At 39.8% G+C, this 18,271-nt stretch overlaps 1 protein-coding gene across 9 annotated transcripts in view; it reads right to left on the reverse strand.

Annotated features, from left to right (window-relative positions):
* LOC310961663 (unconventional myosin-VI) overlaps nucleotides 1-18,271 on the reverse strand; it is a 160,363-nt gene that overhangs the window by 111,481 nt on the left and 30,611 nt on the right. For all 9 annotated transcript variants that reach the window (XM_083933826.1, XM_083933825.1, XM_083933824.1 and 6 more), the window contains exons 5-10: nucleotides 14,859-14,988; nucleotides 13,007-13,112; nucleotides 12,545-12,600; nucleotides 12,359-12,456; nucleotides 11,312-11,476; nucleotides 1,578-1,658 (exon numbers count right to left, since the gene is read on the reverse strand). In XM_083933826.1, the coding sequence (XP_083789952.1) occupies nucleotides 1,578-1,658; nucleotides 11,312-11,476; nucleotides 12,359-12,456; nucleotides 12,545-12,600; nucleotides 13,007-13,112; nucleotides 14,859-14,988 (636 nt within the window). The remainder of the gene's footprint in view (nucleotides 1-1,577; nucleotides 1,659-11,311; nucleotides 11,477-12,358; nucleotides 12,457-12,544; nucleotides 12,601-13,006; nucleotides 13,113-14,858; nucleotides 14,989-18,271) is intronic.

Raw genomic sequence — 18,271 nt, forward strand, 5'->3', positions numbered from 1 at the left:
TGCCTTAACAAGAATCAAGCCGAGTTTGGATTAATTTGTCAACGGGGTGAAATCCTTTCATGACTTGCAGAAATAAACATTAATATTTCCTCTCAAAGGGAGAAAACTCGGCAGTCCTATCAGAGGATTTGCTGGTCTGAGGCTTTACGTCGAGTCACCAGAGGCTAACGCAGAAAGCCACTAATCAGAATCACCCCGATAAATGCGTTGTGCAGACGAGATGAGAGGAGGATACTGAGCCAACAGCGGGAGGATGTGAGAGAGCAGGACAGGGAGCAACGAGGGGATTAACAGATACAGTGAGCCGTGAGATAACAGGAGGAGGTGACGGGGTGTAAATCAAAAAAAGTGCAAACTGTCCTGCAGAAAAAACTGCGAGGGAGACAACGGCAGCTGGAGGCGGTAAATCTAAATAGAATCTGCTGAGTCAGGTTCAAGGGAGACGCTGATGGAGTTTGCAGAGCGATTGTGTTCCTTTGCCATGACGACGGGGTTCACTCTGTCTGCTCTTTGTTTGCATGAGTTCAGAACACAGAGGACAAAAAAACACTTCAGGAACACAAGATGTGATGTCAGCTGCAACTGCTGCGGAATAAAAGTGTCCTAAAATGTGTCCTTATTCTGTTTGAGGCTTTTATAGTTCTTATGATGGATCAAGTTAAAAGATTTATTTATTTCACTGCAGCAAGTTACACTATGGACAAATGACAGTATATTTAAATGTATTCATTTATTAAAGTAAAATAAATAAATGTGTGAATATATGAATAGGTACATATGAATAAATATACAAATGCATGTGTATATATATATATATATAGGAATTCATAAATTAATTAAAACAAATACATTTAACATTTATATATGTATACTTGTTTATTCATTCATTTGAGCACCTTATTATATGTTTATTAAGAATTCAATTCGTTTTATTTATTTACTTATTAAAGCATTGAATGGTTTTTATTTATTCATTTGTTGAGAATCTTATTATGTAATCATACATTTATTAAACATTAAATTATTTTTGATTTATTCATTGATTTAAGCATTAAATGACATAATTATTTATTTATTCAAGCACTAAATTCTTTTTTATCCAATCATTCGTTTGAGCATCTTTTTATATAATTATACATTTATTAAACATTTAATTGTGTTTTTTTCTTCTTAAGCATACAGTATACTTATATACTAAGTTATGTATTTAGATATTTTGTTTTTTAGCCCTTAAACCCCTCCATGGGCAGCTACCTTGAGCCGAGATCTTTTTTCTCATTATTTGAGAGGAATTTTAACACATCTGTGTTTGTGCGGAGAAAGGTAGTTTCAACATTACACCACATTAACACCACATCATTCAAACTGCACCCACTCAGTCTGTATCAAACTTCTTTAACCCTCTATTGTGCATTTTGTTCAGGATGAAGCCAGAAATATTCCTGACACTCCCCCTCCGTCTTCCTCAGGTTCTTTATGGACTTGATTTCATCTTTCATCGGTTTCTTTCATAGAATACGGTTCAGAAAAATGAAATAAAAAGGATTATGAGAGAGAGAAATGGAATGGTACTGTACCTCTGGGCTCTTGCGGTTCTGCAGGATGTGTTTGTCTGTGTCTTTGGAGGCGAAGAAGCGAGTGCATCCTCGGTTTAGATACTGCAACACAACAAACGGGGAGAAGTGAGCACAAACCTCAGAGAACAAAGCACAGTGTTGCATCTGTTACTGCCGCTAATGCAAACACTTAAAAGTATAATGTACAGGGAGATTTTGATATCATTATGTTTTCAGAACTTATCGTGTAGTCCGAAGGCTTCGCTCTAATTATAGATTTATTACGCTTTTTTTTATTCATTCATTTTTTTAAGAATAATATTTTTTTATTCATTTAATTAAACGTGACATCACATAATTATGTATTTATGCATTAAATTACATGTTTATTTTTGTGTTCATTAATTTGAGCATCTGAACATATACTTATATATTTATTAAGCATTAAAATATCTAATTTCTTATTTATTGATTTACTTAAGCATTTAATTACATCATTATTTTTTATTTATTATTTTATTTAAGCAATAAATTACATAATTATTTATTTATTTAGGCATTAAATGACCATATTCATTTATTTATTCATTATTTCAGCATTTTGTTATATAATTATATATGTATTAAGAATTCAATGTTTCTTTATTTATTCATTAATTAAGCATTACATGATACAATTATTTATTAATTTATGCATTAAATGAACGTTGTTTATTTACTGCTACAATGTTGCCTCTGTGGCTGCTGGTAATGCAACCACATAAACATATACTGTACCAGGATATTTTCATCACCCTCATGTTTCTTTTATTTTGAAATGAGACGGCACAGAGGTTCAGGGCGGCTGGTTCTTCATCCGTACAGAGGGACCAGCGCCGACGTCTTTGCATTGGCTTTGTTTGAAACCACAGCGAGATGGGAAAGTTTCTGATCCCAAAACAAATTTCGTTTTTATCTTCCCTCCTGTACTTGTGTCCGTGTCTGGCATGAGAAGAAACCCTCAACTTTTTCTGTTGGTCCCAGGACATAAAACTGTTCAGAATTAATTTAAAACATTAATTTAGCATTTGCACAAATGGCAACCCCGTCCCCTCTGTAACTTAAATCTGCACCAGTTTTAATGGCTTCCCACCAGCTGGCCTCTCCAGCTGTATGTGGAGAGACTCCCCCGGTGTCTTCGGAGGAGGGGAGGGACGAAAGAGAGATGTCTTTGGACGGGGGGGTTATATAAACAACAAGTTTCATTACGGGCGATGCCACAGGGAGGACGCCACCACGCTGGTTCAGCCCTCCATCTCTTCAACGCACCTCACATGGGACACATTCTCCGTTCTGTCCCTCCGACTCTCCGTGAACACCGCGGTGTCGTCTCCAAGGCTCCTGAACTAAAGACTTTCTTTTCCTTTTCTGTTTCCTTACCTACGCCTGTCATTGTCTCCTCTTTCCTTCCATCTTTCTCCTTTATCCTTTCCTCCTCTTTACTTGCTTTTGTTCCTGTTTAATTTCTTTATTTCTTTTATTTTTCTTTCTTTCTTTCTTTCTTTCTTTCTTTCTTTCTTTATCTCCTTATATTCCGACTTCGTCCCTTCCTTATTTCTTTCTGCCGTCCTTTCATTTCTTCTTTCTTCTAACTTTTCCTTATAGGTTTCTGAACTTCCTTCTTCTTTCATTCCATCTTTTCTCCTTCATCCCTTACTCCTTTTTACCTTTCTTTCCTTCCTTTATATTTCCTTTCCTCTGTATTTCCCTCATTCTTTTGTCCTTTTTGACCTTTACTTCCCTCCTTTCATATTTCCTTCTTTCCAGTCGTCACTTGTTTTCCAATACTAGTTCACTTCTTTCCTTCCTTTTGTTCCTGTTTACTTTCTTTTTTCTTTGCTATCTACCTTCCTTTCCCTATTTTTTCTTTCTTTCTTCTTTACTGGCTTTCTTTCCCATTATTTCCTTTCATCAATAGCACCTCTTTCCTTCCATTTTTTCTCCATCATTTACTCCTCTTTACATTTCTTTACTTCCTTTATATCCATTTCCCTCTGTATTTCCCTCATTCTCTCATCATCTCTTTTCTGCATCCTCTCTTCCTTTATGTCTTTCATTTTGCTTCTTTCTACCGTTCCTTCTTTCTATATTCACTTACTTATATCCAGACTTCTTTCCTTCCTTCACCCTTCCTTTCATTTTTCCTTTTTTAATGTTTCCTTATCGGTTTCCTTCCTTGCTTGGTTCCTCTTTCCTTCCTTCATCCTCTACTCATACCTTTCTTGCCTTCCATCCTTCATTTTAGATTTCTTTCCCTCTTTATTCCCCTCATTCTTTTGTCCTTTCTGACCTTAGTTCCCACTTTTCTATACCTTTCCTTCCTTCATGTCATTCATTTTCCTTCTTTCTGTATTTATTTCCTTATACCCCAGCTTCTTTCCTTCATTCTTCCCTTTGTTCATTCCTTCCACGTTTCTTACTTATATCCTTCGTTTTATTCTTTACTTATTTAAAATGTTATTTCATTGCCTCCATCATTCACACCCTCTTTTCTTCCTTCACTCCATCTTTATATATTTATGTCCCCATGTCCTGCCTCGTTAATTTCCTTCTTTATTTAATTGACTCACATTATTCAGTACTCCTGTCTGTCCTTTCTTTCCTTCCTTTATTTGTAACCTCATTTCCCTTTATTCTTCAGTCCCCTTCGTCTTCTTTTAAGCCATGTTTCCTTCCGTTCTTGTTTTTTTTCTTTTCATATTTATGTCTTTCCTTCTTTCTTTCTTTTCTTCTTAAATGCCTTTTCCTCTTTTCATGCTTCCTTTCCTCCAAATTCTTATTATTTTATCATATTCTGTTTGTTCCTTACCTTCTCAAACCCCTAAAATCTACTCTTCTTCTGGTCCTTTTTTCTTTTGACACCTGAGTACACTTAACGCCAATCGATTACTTACATTTATGACTCAACAGAAGTTGGTTTCGGTGTAAAGTTGGGCCCCAAACGCTAATCGTCCCTTCCCTCTGACCTTCAGACAAAGCTTCATCACGGCCGCTGAGCTCAGCCCTGGGCTGCCCTTATCCACAATCACAAATAGAGGTACCAGAGTGTACCTAAAGGGGTACGAATGCTTGTCGCTTGGGGGGGCACCCTTTTGAGAGACATTTTTTTACTCTTCAGTGCTGCTCCTTTTTTGTACCTTATCAAATTGTACCAGTTAAAGTACAATTCTGTACCATACGAGACATCTATCTAAGACGATCTATTAATTGGTTTGACAATTTTTTGGAGAAAAAAAGTTAAAATTCAGGCCGGCCGGTGGAACAGTGGTTAGAATAGTGCAGACGCCTCGCTACACTGGCTCCCTGTCCGCTACAGGAGTGATTTTAAACTTTTGTTATTTGTTTTCAAAGCTCTAAATGGACTGGCACCACTGTACTTAACTGAACTCTTACATTGTCACAATCCAGCCAGAGCGCTGAGGTCAGCAGATCAAATGTTGCTGGAACTGGACTGAAAAACCAGAGGGGTCCGAGCCTTGCGACGGCTGCCCCTGGGCTCTGGAACAGCTTGCCCTGGCATATTGGATCAGCCCAGACCCTAGAGATTTTTAAGTCCTTACTGAAGACCCACCTGTTCTCCATGGCTTTTAATTCAGTTTCAGCGTGACACCAGTCTACTGTAATTTATGTGGTTTTTTTATTCTAATTGTATTGTATTGTATTCTGAAGAGTACAGCACTTTGGTCGACCGTTGGTCGTTTAAAATGTGCTCTATAAATAAAGTTTGATTTAATTTATTCGATTTCTCCCCCTCTCTCTCTCTCATCCCATTTCCCGTCTGTCCTATACAATAAAGGCTTGAAAAAAAACTGCCAAAAAAATACCCCCCCCCCCCCCCCCCCCCCCAAAAAAAAGTCAAAATTCTCTGATCTCAGCCTCTTAAATGTGAATCTATTTTGATTTCTTTACTCCTCTATGACAGTAAACTGAATATATTTGAGCTCAGTCGCTCCCTGGATCTTTTTCACTTTCCCTCACTAGCCGGGGAAGCCGTTAGAATATATGAAGCCATTAAAAGCGGCTGGACTGATTGTGGGAGGTGTAATAAGTTGCAGAGGGACACCGGCGAAGACCGCAGAGCGCACGTCGTCAATTTAAGGCCTGGCAATGACGCAGCTGAGAACAGACTATTGAATTGAGCTGCCAATAAAGGGATGACTCTGTACAAACATCCTTTTTATCCTTCTACAACAGAAGTGGAGACGAGGATGACTCAGCTTCGTCCTGACAAAGTGATTTCAGCCTTGAGTCAACTACGGAGAAGGAAGCACTTGTTTGTGTTATTACTGCTGCTGAGTTATTGTGTTTAATTTAGTTTTTCTTCTCCTTAGTGTTCTCGTTATTGCATGAATATAGATCATCACGCCTTGTTTGTATAATTCCCTCCTTCAAACTCTTTAAACTCAAGGAGGTTTTTCCAATCCTGTTATTTACAGGCATCTCGGTGCACTCGCTGCATGCCATATTTTATTAATTTCAGGACAAGTTGGGTTTCTCAGAAATGCCGTCAAATGAAGGCCGAAGCTACTCAGGAGTTTTTCAAGCCACAGTTAAAATAAATACATAAATAAATAAAGTCAAACATATATCTACATATTAAAAGAAACAAGTGCAGAAAGAACGAGGTCGCGGGTACAAGTGGCCGAAATGGGTTTTCTCGGGAGGGTGGCTGGAGTCTCCCTTAGAGATAGGGTGAGAAGTTCAGCCATCCGTGAGGAACTCGGAGTAGAGCCGCTGCTCCTTTGCATTTAAGGGGCCAGTTGAGGTGGTTCAGGAGCATCTAGTAAGGATGCCCCCTGGGTGCCTCCCTAGGGAGGTGTTCCAGGCACGTCCAGCTGGGAGGAGGCCTCGGGGAAGACCCAGGACCAGGTGGAGAGATTAGATCTCCACACTGGCCTGGGAACGCCTCAGGATCCCCCAGTTAGAGCTGGTTAATGTGGCCCGGGAAAGGGAAGTTTGGGGTCCCCTGCTAGAGCTGCTGCCCCTGTGACCCGACCCCGGATAAGCGGTTGAAGATGAGATGAGATGAGAAGTGCAGAGCCCGTTAGGAGCGGGCCGATTGCCTGGCCTCAAGAACGCGTTAATCGTAGTGTTCTTGAGAACGGCTCATACGGTCGAGACAGAGACTCCTTGAGTTATAGTTCGATGTAAAGTTGTGTTTGCACTCACAGGGATACTTTTGCAATTTTAAATCCAGCTCTGTGTCATGGCACAGTGTGCAGATAAAAGACTTCCCTCTGTCAGTGCGTTTACCTGCACAGTATTAACCGGAATATGTTTTTTTTTCCCGGCTAAGGGAATAATCAGAGTATTACAGTTTCCCCCGTAAACATGAGAGAGGTTGAATGGGAAAATGACGGAGTAACTCTTCCTTCAGTACAGTAGGTGGTGCCAGCATACAGAAGGTTGGAATACGGCTTTTTCTTCCAGATGACCTTTTGTCAAAATCATGACTGGAAAGGCGTGGAGAACATGGACGACTTTTGGACAGAATTAACACAGAAACGGGTCTTCTTGGCAGTAAGTCCTCCATTGGTTTAAAGGAAACGCTCGTTTTGTTGTGTTTTTTCGGCACCGTTGCTTCCTGATTGATCCTATTTCCGGGTCAGAAACCCACAGAGCATGCGCAGACGTGTAACCAGATCATACATCAGAACCACTGTTTACATGCACGAATACTCCGATTACTGAAGGAGTTCTCTAGGTCTGTTAACCGGGGTATGAAAACTCAGACTTTACCCGGGGTACGGTGTTTACATGGCGTTGGGGTAACCGGAGTATTGCCTTAACCAGAATATGATAGTGCATTTCCATGCAGTTTAAAAACACGGAGAGACTCCTTGTGTTATTGTAAGATGAAGACTCACAGGGATACTTTCGCAATTTTAAATCCAGCTCTGTATCACGGCAGTGTGTGCAAGACTTCCCTCTGCGGCGTAAATTACCACAGAGTGCAGCAGTTTGACACAAAAGCGAGCGCCGTGTACTGCAGCCACGGAGAGGAATCAAATACTGTTAATCTGCACAAGCTTCCATGACAAAGAGCTGGAATTGAATCAGAAAAATATCTTTTTTTAAAGCAAGACTTTGACAGTTTATTAAAAGATGATTTGTAGCTTATTGTTTATTGGTGAGATTCATATGGTCGTGAAAAAAATGGCGCTAGACTCACTTCCCGACGACTTATACTAACCTTAACCATCCAAGGTCAATGCCTAACCTCAACCATCCAAGGTCAATGCCTAACCTCAACCATCTTGCGAGACTTTCGCCAATCTTGGGTTACCATCCAGACACGTCCAATTTGGATATTTTTATTTACCTTTGGAGAGAGCCAGACTGCCTGTTTTCCAGTGTCCAGTCTTTACGCTAAGCTAATCTAACAGTAGCTGACAGTAGCTGACAGTAGCTTCATATTTAGCGTAAAGACTCAAGAGTGGCCCCTCATTTTCTCATCTAACTTTCTACATGAAAGTGCATTTCCAACTAATGAAAAACTCTTGCTTTTGTCATACAATTATTTTCTGTGTTCAGATTCATTAGAGTTCTGAGTCTGAGAAGAAGGGGAGCAATTTGCATCAATTAGCTTCAAAGGGTGAATTTAAATTAATATTTATTCATTGCCAATCTGTTGTAAAGAGAAAAGTGGTTCTTCAGTACTTGGAACCATCTGGTTTCTGGATGTGTTTGGTTTGTGTGTGTTTAATCACAGTTACTGTCTCAACAATTGTTTAGATACTTTTTCCTGTCTATTATCCATCAAATATTTTCACTTGTACTTTGATATATACGAAAATTCATGTCTGGCCTCTGTACAGGCTTTATCTAGTAAAAGTTAATTAGCTGTCAATATGTTGGAAAGACAAAAGAATAGTATGTTTTTCTAAGTACTTGGAAACCATCTAGTTTCTGTACTTTAAGGTCTAAACTTTGCTATTTTCTGGGAGCATTTCACAGATTCAGTTTAAGAGCTCCGACGCTGACAGGCCAGACAAAGATCAATACTTCTTTCATTTGAGGAGCAGCAGCAGGATTTTAAGAGCCATTATCTGTGCATTACCCACTCTCCCTGCAGCCATTACTGTAGGTTCTCTGTTTATAACTGGAGGTGAACAATTAAGGGGAAACAAACCTGATGGTAAAAAGATAAATCAGACTAATAAACACAGGGTAGAGTGTGACAGCAGCTCAGTGACGGCTCAGTGACGCCATCTGCTGCCTAACGCTGTCAGTGCATAATCGCTCTGTGAGGCGTTCAGGGGTTTGAGTCCCACTCAGAGTTTGAGTCCCTGTGCACACACCTGGGCGAATTATGAGACAACTGGCCCCTGGGCACAGACATATCGGAGGCCCCCCATTCTGTCTACACAGGAACAAGGCCCCCAAACTCATAGTCTCAAAGAGTTGACTTTTTCGTCCTTTTGTGGTCATTTTGCATCTATTTTTTTTAGATGTTTTTCTTTTCTATGTGGTCATTTATGTCTCTCTCAAGTCATTTTGGGTCTTTTAGAATCTGTATGTACATTTTAGTGTTATTTTCAGACGTTAAGTGTCTCTTTGTAGTGATTTTGGGTCGTTTTTGGTCATTTTGTGTCTATTTTCAGTTATTAAGTGTCTCTGTGTTCATTTTGTGTCTATTTTCAGTCGTTAAGTGTCTCTTTGAAGTGATTTTGGGTCATTTTATGTCAATTTACAGTAATTTAAGTGTCTCTTTGTAGTGATTTTGGGTCTTTTTGTGTCAATTTTCTGTTACTTAGTGTCTCTTTGTGGTCACTCTTTCTGTAATTTTGCACTTTATAGTCATCTTGTGGTTGTTTTTCAAAACTTTTTATTAACTTCGCGTCTCTGTGAGTTTCCCTTTTCTATGTGGTCATTTGTGTCTCTTTAACATAATTTCTGGTCATTTTGCATCTAATATTTTCTAATTTTGCATTGGCCTGTTTTGCATCTCTTTGTATTCTTCTTCTTTGCATTTGTTACATTTATCTTCAGTCATTTTGCGCCTCCTGGTGGTCATTTTGTTTTGGTTTTCTTTTACTTTATTTTGGGTCATTTGTAGCAGCTATTTGTTTAGGTTTTTTATTTGGTTTTGTGTGCATTTTTAGTCATTTAGAGTCTCTGTAAACTTCTTTTTTTGTGTCTCAGTCTTTTTTTCTTTTGGTATACTAAAATACTAATTTGTATGATTTTTATGGGACACTCAGGCTGGTATTTCTTTGCATCTGTTAACCTTAAAACCTGTAACACTTAATTACACTCTTACTTACACAAAAATATTGTCCTCAGAAACCTTAAACTTGTCTTGTGTGCGGTAGCTGTTTGTGTGTATGGAAAGTCCACGTCAGAAGAAATTATTTTTTACTTTTAACCTTCTTTCTGTCTTGCTACCCACCCCTACAGTGTATTCAGCGCGCAGCGAGGCGGCTTTATATGTCCCTTAAACAATGAAGATGAGCACTGTGACATCACATCTGTCATCATCAGACACAATTGTCTCATGTGGAGAGTCCAGATGTTGAAGGACATCTGTTCTCTCCATCAATTGGATGAAACAAGACAGAAGAAAAATATGTTTCTTTTAAGATACAAACATCCCTTATTAAATTATCTGTTTATTCATACTCACAGATGAAATCCTTCTCACCAGCACCTGCTGCTACTCTCCACTTATGATGTGTGATATCTGGTTATATAAATCATTTTGATTTACTTCTCCACAGTATTCTGACAGAGACAATTCCCTAAACTTTTAAAAGCTCCTCATAATGTTCTGCTTTGCATTTTTACAGCCGCATGAACAGAGAGAAAAAAAACTAATGACGATAAAATATTATTTCTTCTCTCATTTGTTTTATTTCTTCTTTCTGTTAAAGTTCGATTTTAGAGCTAGAAAGTAGCGTCTGTAACGTTTTATTTTTATTGATGCCAACAGAACATTAATTATCGTTGCTTTTTACTCACTTTCTAATTTATTAATTAAGTTAATAAATGTGTACTGTGAAGATGTAACTCTTTAAAAACACCTTTTAAAAAACAGATGGCCAATGTAGTTTTTACACACACTCAAACACCCCCCCACCCGGACCTTTTTATTTATTTATTTTGTAATTATATACTGTATATATATATATATATATATATATATATATTTATTTATTTTTTTAAACCTATCTCTTTTGAGTTTGCCTCGCTGTCACAAGTACTGAAGTTTTGTATTTTTATTTCATTTTGAACCTATTTTGTAAATTATGTACTGTGTAGATAGAAAAACGTAAAGTTGTGAATATTAATTATCGAAGCTGTTGAAATTCAAGTGAAACTTAGTAAAAAACATTTTTTTTAAAAGGAAGAAGAAACAGGAAATAGTGCATTTGTCTGGGACTGTTTTTCAGCAGTGGATGAATCCACATTTGAGTGAGTATTTGTGTGAGCAGGACGGTGTTTGTGTGTTCATGATGATGTCACCATTGATGTGTTTTCAACAACAACAACGCTTTATGGTGTAGAGAAAAATAAATACAATATGTTGTAGTTGATGGAGGGAGTCTGTGATGGGATCTGATGTGTCCATCCATCTTGCGCAGTATCCATCTATCTGTCCATCTGTGGTGTCTGTTTGACTGATTTGTGTCTGTGTGTGTGTGTGTCCAGCCCGTGTGGGTTTATGGACAACCAAGCACACAGCTGGACTGTTGAGATAAAACACGAGTTTGTACCCTGAACGTGTCCGGGGAGCTGAGGTGGAACTTCTGCCTGATGTCCTCTGAGGCTCCGGCACACAGTCGGTAGAAGATGTGGTAGTTTCTCTCCTCTTTGCTTTGTCTGCAGATCCTCGACTTCTCCAGCAGGTAGTGTGACACGAAGCCGCCCACGACGGCATTCTGAGCACACAAACAGGACACATGTTTATAGCATTTGTCAGGACACGTGGAAGTCGTATTCTGTCCCAGGATGTCAAGAGTTCCATAATTATTCATGAGTGAGCTTCTTATTGGACACTACTGAAAGAAGTAGTGCAGTAGAACTGGGGTTACATCCAGGTAACCACTATATCTCCCCACCACATGTAGCAAACAGGAAAAACTCCTACAGCCCAGTTTAAATTGGTTTGATCACAAAAGTTCCCACTTTTTTTCTCAAGATATAACGACTTCTTTGTCACCATCTTCTGATTTTTTTCCACAAAATACTTTCTGTCACAATCTTATGACTTTTTCTCTTAAAATATTCCGACTTTCAGATTTTTTTGTTAAAATCGTCCTACTTTTTTTCTCAAAATATTACTTCTTTTGTGACTATCTTGCGACTTTTTCTCTGGAACATTACAACTTTTTTGTCAAAATGTTCCAAATTTTTTTCTCAAAATATTCCGACTTTTTTCCCCAGCAGATTTAGACAGTAAACAGGAAGACGTTGTGAACTCCTCCAGCCCACTTTAAACTGGTTTGGTCCTCCAGCCCAGATAAACACTTAATAGAAAAGCTGAATACAATAAAATAAAATAGAATAGGAATACATACGGGGAATAGGAATATTTCACATTTTGTATTGGTTTGCCTAAGGGAAACTCGAGTTAATAAAGTAAGAAATCTGTAAAGATAAATGATAATAAAAGCAACAACATAGTAGATTACAAGGAATACTGTTTTTTCAGAGATATTCATTAAGTTCACATGAAGATAAAACAGCTAATGCCTAATAACCACAGCTGTTAGGCATCATATTTAATTCATAATTTTTTATCGTTTGTAAATATAAAGTACCTTCTCATTGAAGTGGATTTCCACAAACTTTCCGAAGCGGCTGCTGTTGTTGTTCCGGACTGTTTTTGCATTTCCGAAAGCCTCCAGCAACGGGTTTGCTGTTAGAGTGAGAGAAGGAAAAACTGGAGTCACAAAGACAGACTCACAGAGGAAACAGACATGAAGAGCAGGAGGAGTGAGTCTCACCTTCCACGATTCTCTCGTCGATGTCCTGACCCGTTCCATACGAGCTGGTCAAGTATCTGTCAGGACAAAATGTTTCAGGAGTTTCAGCAGGTTTCCACTAAACATCTCGGTTTCTGAGCTGAAGTTTAGTTTCAATCACAGACTTTTTATAAAGAAGGTGGTGGACAGAACAACAGCTTCTTTAAGTGAGACAAGTAAAGAAACAGTCAGATTAAAGTAGAGTAAAAGTAAAGCAAGTAAAGGTAAAGACAGTTACAGTAGAGTACAGTAAACGTAAAAAATAAAGGCAAAAGTAAAAAAAGGAACTTTTACTTTAAAGGAATTAAAGTAAAAGTTGAGAAAGTTACAGTAGAGTACAGTAAAAGTAAAGAAAGTTACAGTAAAAGTTAAGGAAGTAAAGTATACATAGCGACTATCTCTGTATAAAGAGAATAAAAAGAATAAAGATCAGGCCATCCTCACCTGAGCACAAACTTGGTGTTTTCGGTCTTCCCGGCCCCGGACTCCCCTGAGACAATGATGGACTGGCTCATCTTCAGGACCTTCATGTCCCTGTACGCCTTGTCAGCTGGAACACACACACACACACACACACACACACACACACACACACACACACACACACACACACACACACACACACACACACACACACACACACACACACACACACACACACACACACACACACACACACACACACACACACACACACACACACACACACACACACACACACACACACACACACACACACACACACACACACACACACACACACACACACACACACACACACACACACACACACACACACACACACACACACACACACACACACACACACACACACACACACACACACACACACACACACACACACACACACACACACACACACACACACACACACACACACACACACACACACACACACACACACACACACACACACACACACACACACACACACACACACACACACACACACACACACACACACACACACACACACACACACACACACACACACACACACACACACACACACACACACACACACACACACACACACACACACACACACACACACACACACACACACACACACACACACACACACACACACACACACACACACACACACACACACACACACACACACACACACACACACACACACACACACACACACACACACACACACACACACACACACACACACACACACACACACACACACACACACACACACACACACACACACACACACACACACACACACACACACACACACACACACACACACACACACACACACACACACACACACACACACACACACACACACACACACACACACACACACACACACACACACACACACACACACACACACACACACACACACACACACACACACACACACACACACACACACACACACACACACACACACACACACACACACACACACACACACACACACACACACACACACACACACACACACACACACACACACACACACACACACACACACACACACACACACACACACACACACACACACACACACACACACACACACACACACACACACACACACACACACACACACACACACACACACACACACACACACACACACACACACACACACACACACACACACACACACACACACACACACACACACACACACACACACACACACACACACACACACACACACACACACACACACACACACACACACACACACACACACACACACACACACACACACACACACACACACACACACACACACACACACACACACACACACACACACACACACACACACACACACACACACACACACACACACACACACACACACACACACACAGTCCTGTGGTAAATCTGAGCGCTGCATGCTGGACAGATCAGAAACTACAACAGGAGACTATTAATGACCTGACTCAAACACAGAATGTTCCCGCTCACACTGAAGGATGTGAATCCTTTAACACTGGAATAAATATGAATAAAACACAAGCTCGTCCTGTTATCCAACCTTTTAACATTAATCACAATTAACACATGAACTGCTTTTTGTGCACTCAGCAGAAACATAAAGCTGAGAACCAGAATAACGTGACACAAACCAACAGATATAAACGATAACAAGAACAGCGTGTGTGTGTGTGTGTGTATATATATGTGTGTGTGTGTGTGTGTGTGTGTGTGTGTGTGTGTGTGTGTGTGTGTGTGTGTGTGTGTGTGTGTGTGTGTGTGTGTGTGTGTGTGTGTGTGTGTGTTGACTCACCAATGGCGTAGACGTGCGGCGGCAGCGTGCCCAGCGACCGGCCGCGGTACTTGCTGATGGTCTCTGGCGAGTAAAGCTTTGGGATGTCATAGTACGGGTTCACTGCGATCAGAATGTTGGCTACAAACGTCTGGATGACGACGAGGAGAAGGAGAAGGAGGAGAAGAAGAAGAAGGAGCAGAAGAAGGAGCAGAAGAAGAAGGAGCAGAAGAAGGAGCAGAAGAAGAAGGAGCAGAAGAAGAAGGAGCAGAAGAAGAAGGAGCAGAAGAAGGAGCAGAAGAAGAAGGAGCAGAAGAAGAAGGAGAAGGAGAGGGAGAAGGGGAAGAAGAAGAAGAAGAAGAGTTATGAAAAAGTGACATTAATAATTGTATTTACTGGCAGTTTGTCTTACTTTCTTTCGAACATGTAAATACATTTAACAAACACAAAGACTAAAAACAAACAAGAAATGGAGGGTGTGAGTCACCAAATTGGTCTGCAATAAGGTTACTAAGTCTTTTGGGATCCATAGAAAAATATTATATTAAACATTATATCACAGTTTTTCAGATTTATCCATATTTAACACATTGCACCATTGTCTGGGCGAGTACTCTTCCAATGTATCTGTGTAAAGTGTTGCTGCTGCAGAAAAAGATTAGATTAGATTAGTGACTCTCTCTAAAGCTGTTGTACCGAGTGCACTGCTCTTTCAGAAGTTGCAGTTTTAGTCCATTTTCAATGATAATATTCTTCAAATCTGCATATTTGTTTTTAAAGTGAGATATGAGATTACAGTTTCTATTTTGTTCAAAACTCAAAATACCATAATTACAGTACTAGACGGGCTAAAAATCTCTCTATAAATCTTCCTATCATCACTTTTTTAAGAAATATCACAGAGTTCTCTTATTGAATGAATACATTATTTATAATATGACTCTTTGCTGTTTCATTTGAACCCCATATATATACAGATTTAAACCGATTGATTGGATTATTTTGTGTTGATATTTTTTGAGTGTTATTCTCATATTCAAATTTTTTAAGGGTTGTTGTTTTCATACAAATATTTACAGATTTCTAAAGCACTCACACATACTTTTTTAAAAAAATGTTTTATCACTGTTTAATATTGTTTATGGGTGAGATAAAACTAAACTAAAATCAGGCTAACTCCTCAGGCCTGGACTCGGCTGTCCACTTACACCTCTAGGAGAAAGCCCACTCCTTTGATGACAGCAATGTCCAAATCCTGCACAGAGAGGACAGATGGTTTGAAAGAGGAGTAAAAGAAGCCATCTATGTAAAAGTGGAGAAACCATCGCTAAACAGAGGAGGGGGTCTGAGACACCACTTATCTCCAATTTACAATGCCGCCCTTTCATCCCTTCCCAGGAGATTCAACAATCTAACCTCAAAGGACAACTGTTCACACATGGCCCGGGTGACCCCAACGACTGTCGTTCAGACTCAATAGAGCACTAACGAAGTCGAAACCAACTGCCCACCAACGACTGTCACTCCAACGACGGGCGTGGGCATTTGGAGCACAAAGGGTGTCAGTGACATCATCGGCCTTGTGAGAGGTTAAATACCTGGATCTCCACACCAGTTAGTTGGACCAGTCCCAGCCTGGTCAGATGCGTACATGAACTGATGAAGCCTCTTGGATGAGAGGTGAAACGTCTTCCTAGACAAATAACCAGTCCAGTTGTTTTTGACTGAAATTGCTTTGAGGATAACGATGACCTGGACGAATGAGAACATTCACAGGCTTAAACTAAAATCAGTTCCTGCTTCAGCCACCGGGTGTCAGTATGAGTCCGATTCACAGCCGATACCACAAGAGTCAGATCACATCTCATGGAGTTCATACAAGTGTGTGTGTGTGTGTGTGTGTGTGTGTGTGTGTGTGTGTGTGTGTGTGTGTGTGTGTGTGTGTGTGTGTGTGTGTGTGTGTGTGTGTGTGTGTGTGTGTGTGTGTGTGTGTGTGTGTGTGTGTGTGTGTGTGTGTGTGTGTGTGTGTGTGTGTGTGTGTGTGTGTGTGTGTGTGTGTGTGTGTGCAATTTTTTAGTAAAGTCAAAATAAAATAAAATAAAAATGATTTTGTGAAAACAATGAAACAATCCCCAGATTTCAATAACAAACAAAAATAATGTTCAATTTTTCTGTCATCACTGTATATTAAATTCAAACAAACAATCATCACAAATGAAAATAATGTCTAACAATGGCATCCCTTACTACATGTACAGTCTCTCAGTCTGACAGAACCAGAGGTTGGTCTGGTTCTTCAGCAGCCATAGGAGCTGAGAAAAGAGGCTTGAAGCGTCCTTTGCCAAATATAATAATAATAATAATGATCATGATGCCTATCAATCACTTCTCAAACTAAAGAGCAGAAGCACAGATACTGCTAGCAGAGGAACAAATCAAGCTGACCAAAGTGCAGCAAACCAAAGTGAAACTTCAGACCCGCCTCCTAAAAGCAGGGCTTGAAAATGCTGCTCTCTCCTCCTCAAATGACGAAGAACCCTGAACATTCTTCTTTATTTTTATTTTTTTCCTTTAAGACCTTTCTTAAAATACCCACAATGCATTTGCATATTTGTTTTGTATTTGTTGTGGCTCAGATGAGGGGCCATAAAAGAAATTATGAATGGAAGTGGATGTTTGTTATATTTGTGTTTTGTCTCAAAATGGAAAAAACACTTACAGTGACCCCATGTTGGCTCTTCTACCCGTTGTTCTTTACATAGCTGTAGCCCACTGATATGTTGTCCCATTTAGAACACTGGCAATCCGGATTTGGTAATCTTGAAAACTGTGTATCTGGATTAGAGTGATCCAATCCAATGTTGCTTTGAAAAACCGGCATGAAAGTAAGACGGATTGCCTGATCCTGGATAGCAAAAATGGGATTTCCAAATCCGGACAATTTTGATCCAGATTAAGTGTTTTGAACAACTGGCCCCAGGAGATCAGTTTTTAAATGGTTAAATCTGATTATTAATTAAATCTGACTTCCTTCAGTCTCTGTAAAATGGATACGTGTAAGTGCAAGTAAATGAGTGAGTGTGATGACGAGTGTTTGCAGGTAAGTACCTGTGTGAGTGTGTGTGTATGTGTGCGTATGCATGTGTGCGTAGGCGCGTGTGTGTGTGTGTGTGTGTGTGTGTGTGTGTGTGTGTGTGTGTGTGTGTGTGTGTGTGTGTGTGCGATGCATGTGTGTGCGTATGCGTGTGTGTGTGCTCCACCCAAAGGTGCTGCAGGTTAAAACAAACATTCAGATATTTTCTCTGATGTCGCACTCGTTGGTCCATAACACGTTCAGTCAACTCTGACTGGAGTTTTGCTGATTACATTCAGAGAGAAGTCATCTTTGTTTCTTCACTGCAGAGAATATTTTTGTACCCGCAGGATAAGAAGGA

The sequence above is a fragment of the Echiichthys vipera genome, assembly GCF_963691815.1.
Source record: "Echiichthys vipera genome assembly, chromosome: 19".
NCBI classification, from domain to species: Eukaryota; Metazoa; Chordata; class Actinopteri; order Perciformes; family Trachinidae; genus Echiichthys; species Echiichthys vipera.